This window comes from Sapajus apella, unplaced genomic scaffold (assembly GCF_009761245.1).
Source record: "Sapajus apella isolate SASKATOON/1434 unplaced genomic scaffold, GSC_monkey_1.0 scaffold169, whole genome shotgun sequence".
NCBI classification, from domain to species: Eukaryota; Metazoa; Chordata; class Mammalia; order Primates; family Cebidae; genus Sapajus; species Sapajus apella.
Genome location: NW_022437109.1, coordinates 576,997 through 583,634, shown reverse-complemented (window position 1 = coordinate 583,634; position 6,638 = coordinate 576,997). Strand labels below are relative to the sequence as shown.

At 39.0% G+C, this 6,638-nt stretch overlaps 1 protein-coding gene across 1 annotated transcript in view; it reads right to left on the bottom strand.

Annotated features, from left to right (window-relative positions):
- The window catches only part of POGZ (pogo transposable element derived with ZNF domain), a 57,096-nt gene that overhangs the window by 21,613 nt on the left and 28,845 nt on the right, over window positions 1–6,638 (bottom strand). The window contains exons 4-7 of the mRNA XM_032267486.1: window positions 4,154–4,329; window positions 3,095–3,203; window positions 1,624–1,914; window positions 1,313–1,515 (exon numbers count right to left, since the gene is read on the bottom strand). Coding sequence (XP_032123377.1) covers window positions 1,313–1,515; window positions 1,624–1,914; window positions 3,095–3,203; window positions 4,154–4,329 — 779 coding nt within the window. The remainder of the gene's footprint in view (window positions 1–1,312; window positions 1,516–1,623; window positions 1,915–3,094; window positions 3,204–4,153; window positions 4,330–6,638) is intronic.

Sequence of the window (6,638 nt, the reverse complement as noted above, 5' to 3'; positions counted from 1 at the left end):
GGCCTCCCAAAGTGCTGGGATTACAGGCGTGAGCCACCGCGCCCGGCTATACTCTGGATTTTAACCCCTTATTAGATATATAATTTGCAAGTATTTTCTCCTGTTCTGTGGCTTCCCTTTTCACCGTGTTGATAGTGTCCTTTGATGCATAAAAGTTTTAAATTTTGATGTCATTCAATTTACCCATTTTTTCCCTCTTCTTGCCTATGCTTTTGGTGTCATATACAAGAAATAGTAATCATCGTCAAATCGAGTATCATGAAGCGTTTTGTCCTATGATTTTTCCAAGAGTTTTATAGTTTTAGTTCATTTAGGTCTTTGATCCATTTTGAGTAAATTTTTGTATTTATTGTAAGGTGAGCTCTAACTTCATTTTTTTGGACATGGATATCTAGTTTTCCCAACACCATTTTTTAAAGGTTTCTATTTTTTTTGAGACAGGGTCTCTTTCTGTTGCAGTGACATGATCATGGCTCATTGCAGGCTCAACCTTCAGGGTTCAAGCCATCCTCTCACTTCAGATTCCTGAGTAGCTAAGGACTGCACACATGCACCATCATACCTGCTCTAATTTTTTTTTTTTTTTTTTTTTTGTAGAGACGAGATCTCACCATGTTGCCCAGGCTGGTCTCAAACTCCTAGGCTCAAGTGATCCTCCCACCTTGGCCTCCCATAATGCTGGGATTATAGGTGTGAGTCACCTCATCTTGCAGTTTTTATTTTTAAGTGGTTGAAATTAAAAGAATAATATTTCCTGACACCTGAAAATTTTATGAAACTTAAATTTCAGAGTCCATAAATGTTTTTAGTGGAACACAGCCACACTCATTCATTTACATATCTGTGGCTGCTTCTACACCACAACAGCACAGCTGAATAGCTGCAACAGAGGCTACACTGTGCAGAAAGTCTGCAAATTTACTACTGGGCCCTTTACGGAAAACATTTGCCGACCCCTGCTCTAGACCACTGAAAACCCTCATGCTTGTATCGTTTTCAACCTGAAGATCTCGCTACCAAATCCCAACTTTAAAACCTTGTTCAGAAATCCATCTCTTGCATTAAGTTCTCTTTTATCATCTTATCCATCTCTGATCAATCAATTTCACTAATCCCCAAAGCACAATTACACACAGAATTTCTTGGAGCTGATTCAGTTACACTTTTTATGAGTGGCTTAGTCCTTACTAAAGTTTCTATAAGAACAAACTACAGCAGCTATATTCTATTTTATTTCTCTATTTCTGAGTATAGAGCTCTGATATAACACTTTATTAATGTTTTTCAATGACTGGCTGCTCAGGGTCTTTCAGGTTATTGTACCTTTCATTGAAGATTCAGGTCCACTGGTTCTTTGAGAGCCATGAGCAGAGCTGTTGTTGGATACCACCACTGGCCCAGGACTCTGGCCCAAGGAAGGGATGGTGTTAAGGGTATTCACCAATTTGGCCACTTCATTGCTATTTTCACCTGTAACGCCAGGTCGCTTCACAGTGACAAAGCTGGCAATGCTCACTGCAGGTGGAGAGGGGAAGGAGGGAGCTATGGTGACCAAGTGAAAATCATCTGTTCTCCACCCACCATCCCATCTTAGCTCTGCCATCTCCTCTTCCCAAGCCTTACCTAGCTTGGGATTCGTGGTCTGGTTTGACTGGCCTGGAGACTGAACAGCTAGTTGCCCCAGTGAGGTTGGCTGTGTGGCAGTGGGAGTGGTAGAAGTGCTGGGAGTGGACTTGGTCTGCTGGGACTGGGACTGTGGAACGGTGCTTCGAATGGTGAGAGTGGCCGGGATGACGGTGGTGAAGGTGTTGGTGGTGGGCCTCACAGGCATTGTGGAGCCTGGCCTCACAGGGGTCATCTGAGAGAACACTTGTGGAACTCCAACTGTCGGCTTAACAAACTGGGTACCTGGGGCTTTAAAAGAGATACAAAGTACCAGATCTTGGTCAATGAGCTCACCTATAACACATTCTCCCTGACTTTACTGGAAAGATTATTTCCCCAATCTGATGGGTGATCATCAGAGGTTACCAAGAGTAGTATAGATTCTAAAGACTAAGAAAGCAGCAGATGTCCACGATGACAAAAGAAATTAGCCTGGGTAGCCTAAAAATATTCCGTTAAAGAAGACTCCCATCAAATCCTCCCAAAACACCTTAACACACTGCCTTTTTAATTCTAAGAATATAATCAGTAGCTTGACCTCGGTACTGGAAAAAAGGAGTGGGAGGCAATATAGGTGTATATAGGCCAAATGGCAGACCTGGTCCTGAAAAAAGAAATCAGTTTTTCTCACAGTGCTAAAGGAGTCTTCCATTCTCTTTTATAAACTCAGAAGACAGACTACGCCATTATACTAGGATGTCCCAAAGGAGAATGTCTCCTGGCTCAACTGTAGACAATTAACTGAGAAAAAACAAAGAAATACCAGGACAAGCTGGTCAGACTGAGGGCCAAAAACTCCTGTGGGCTATGAGAACAAAAAAGAAAACCTTAGGAAGACAAGCTACAGAGGTACCCTTACAAATAGCTAAATTAAGATTTTTTTTGGTCTGAACTGTAGTAAACTTATACACACTAAAGAAAGAAATGAAAAATGAAAATGAAAAATTCCAAGATTTAAAAAATTATCCTTCTCAGAATCTTTAGGAAAAAAACCATCTAGTATTTATCCATAAAGGGAATGTCATTTGGTTATATCTAAAATCTATGCTATAAAGTTACAACAAAGTTTATAATCCCACTGTGCAAATGAGTAGATGTATAAGGAGTATAGAATTTGGGAGTTTGCATTAATAATATTCCTCCAGGATAACAAGCTTAATAGCGGACTAAATACCAGTCACAGAAAAATGACTATAAACTGTTTTACTACTTCATGAAGGGTGGTGAAAAGCTAAACAGGAATAAATAAAACCACCACCCTGGCCAAAGGTTAGAAACAGATTTTTAAAAATTGGGCTTAATTCATTAAGATTTTTATATTTTTAGATTTTCTTTAAACATACTTATAAAATGACTTAGGTATTCAGAACAATAAAAACAAATCTTCTGGATGCCGGTTTATTCCAAATGGATAGACATTTTTCCTTACCTGGGACTAGTGTAATTGGTCTAACCGTTTGGCCTTGCTGTACGTTCAGCACAATCCCAACCTGATTCATTGCATTTTGTACAGGCCGGACATTCCTTACAGGAAATCCCTGTATTAAAAAGCAAAATGATCTTTAACATGGAGACCAACTAACACTAACAGATTGCAGTATGACCTACATCCAAAAAAATGCCCATATGCTTAATGGTTCTCTCTAGAATTAGAGCTTTCAAATGACTGAGGTGGAAAAATTTAGGAAATTTTGGCAAACTTTTGAGTGACAAAGTATCAAAACTGGAGAACAAGCTTTGGTACACATGAGCAAAAATGAAAACCTGTTTCCTGACTTAAGAGCATCAGCTTTAAAAAAACCTCAACAACAGACTGGCTCCCTAAAGTGCTAAATGAATAGAAGGGGGAGGCAGGGTGCGGGGGGAGAAGCATAGTGTTCATTGGAGTGAGTCAACATACAAACAACCCTAAGATATTGTTCCCAAAGTCTGCTTCAAAGACCATAAACCTTTGGCAAATTCAAAAGCATTTATAACTCAGGACGCCACAGGCAAAGAAATGCATTTGCCTTTAGAATCCATATTCAGAATTAGACTTTCAACTTCAATTCAATACATTATATATCAAATAAGTCATCTTCCCTGTCTTCCAAAGGTCTCCATGAACTCCACCAATTACATATATACATCTCCAAAGGTTAACTAACTCATCCCATGTGAAGCCGAGCAGTCCATGCAAAGGGTGAAAAGTCTTGAGACCCAAGTGTTAAGGCTTCCTAATCTAAGCTTGCCCAGTAATTTCTGCCTAGACTTTAATCAAATTACTTAATAAACTTCTAAGGGGTTTAAAGAGGATATTACCACCCAACCATGCTATACTGGGCATTCCACAGTCAGCATCAAATTACAGAACAGTAAATGAGAAAGTAAGGTTAAAAGACAAGACTTAGAACTACTTCTAATGGTGCTAAAGACCCTAAGTCAGAGCTTTCAGAGGTTCATATTTTTTCTCTCCTCCAGCAACTTTGAAATTCAGAGTCCTACTCACCTGCGTAGTGATAAATATTGGTTGTGAGGCCACAGGGGAACTAGTCACATGATTGGCATTCTGCATGACCTGAACAGGCCTCAATACTGGTTGAGTAACCATTGTGCCCAGACTTGGGGCTGGATTCTGGGTCAGGATGAGCGGCTGTCCACCTTGCTGGACCAGAGGGTTGCCAGCTAAAAGGTTAAGGGGGGGAAAAAAAGGAACGTTAGAAACAATGTTAAACCTACATTTTATTTTATTTATTTGAGACAGGATCTCGCTCTGTTACCCAGGCTGGAGTGCAGTGGCACAGTCACGGCTCCCTGCAGCCTCAACTTCCTGAGCTTGAGCCATACTTCCACCTCAGCCTCCCAAGTACAAACCCACATTTTGTAAGAAACAGAAATGGTGTCCCAGATGCCAAAATATCCAAGACTGCCACTCACCATGTTTAATGTGACCAAACTCACCAAAAATTTAAGCTTCACCCAAATCTACAACTAACAGAAAAACAGATGGGTAGGGGAGGTTCACTAACATTTCACCCATATGTCTTAACTGGGGATGAAAGACACATTAGAATTCTATGTGGCTATCACCTTGACTCTTATGATTTAAGGTGACCACACATAATCTCCCCTACCAAATCAGCACAGAACAAAATATGGTAAGTCTTTTTCCATATTTTAACTAGGTAAAACCTATTTTATTAGAATATAATTTGTTAGCTAATCCCCCTTAATTCTTTAAAAACAATATTCATCAACAAACATTAATTCAGCAAGTACACGGAATCTAAAGAATGGTTTCTCTTCCTAGTAAGTTAAATCTGAGAAATGCAGGATTCTTTAAGCAACCACTGTCTTTTATAACGGAACCCAGAGACTGACAGGCTACCTACCACCTTTCTCTTTATGTCATCAGGGCTGATAAACAGAAGACCCAGATGAAAACTAATCCACATCATGTAAAAATGACATGATTTCAGAAGATAATGATTCATTCATGAATAAAAATATGAATAAACAGGGCTATTACTGAAATATCTTAAACTCTTTTCATTTGTGAGAAAATAATTTCATAAATATTTTTAAGTCCCCTATTTCATGACATTTGGTGAAAAAAATCAACACTAAGCTTCCTGATATATGAAGAATACTCAAAACCAGATAGAGAATTTCAGAGAGCCAATATACCTAGGCGAAAGAGTCAAGCAGGCTAGGCACAGTGGCTCACACCTGTAATCCCAGCATTTGGGAGACTGAGGCAGGTGAATCACTTGAGGCCAGGAGTTCAAGACCAGCCTGGCCAACGTGACAAAACCCCGCCTCTGCTAAAAATATAAAAATTAGCCGGGCATGATGGCACATACCTGTAATTCCAGCTACTCGGGAAGCTGAGGCAGGAGAATTGCTTGAACCAGTGAGGCGGAGGTTGCAGTGAGCCAAGATTGTGCCACTGCACTCCAGCCTGGGCGACAGAGCAAGACTCTGTCTCAAAAAACAAAACAAGAACAACAATAAAAAAACAAAAAAACAAAGAGTCAAGCAAAATATTGCCTCAACTTTTTACCCAAAATCACCAGAATGGGACAGGCCCCTCTGAAATGTACGTTCCACTTGGCAGGTCCATGACCACAGTTAACTACAAAGCTAGACCACCAAAGGAATAGGTATGCAGGTGGCTACTAATGGGCCAGCAGTGGCTTATCTCACACTTTCTCAGAAACCGAGAGCTCAACAGTAGACTAGACCCTCAGCTGCTGAGCCAGAAGACTAGTGATTGTAGAGGTGGCTAGATAAATAAAACAGAGAATTCCAGCAAGTTCTATCCATGTTAAATTTTACTGGCAATTTATTGATGGTGAGTTTTTAAAATTTTTAAATGTTTTATTATGGAGAACTTAAAACATACATAGAAACAGAACACTACGGTGAACCCCTACGTAACCACCACCCTGCTTCGATAATTATCAATGCATGGCAGGTCTTATTTCATCTATACCTCCTATACACGTACTAGTTCCCATATTACTTTAAAACAAGTTCTAGATCACATCATCTATAAATATTTCAAAATGTACCTCCTACATAAGGATTTCAAAAAAAGATAAAGAATCATACCAACATAACTCCTGAACATTCAATATCAAATACCTAGTCAAAATTCAAATTTACTTATTTGTATTTTTTAAAGAGTTTGTCTGAATCCAGTTACAAAATGTTCGCAAAGTGCAATGGATGAACAACACTCAAGTCTTTTAATCTGTAGGTTCCCCAACCATCTCTTTCTATCCTTTTGAAATTTATGGTTGAAAAATATTGACTAAGCAGAAGTCTGTATTTTCTAGTCATTATTTTAACTGCTAGGACAAAAGAAAATAAATTATCTCTTATTTATCCTAATCCTAAAAAAATATTAAGATAATTCCTGGCTATCATATCCAGTTTGGGAAGATAAAAAATTAAGGAAAAAAAAAAAAAAAAAAAAAAAAAAAAAAAAA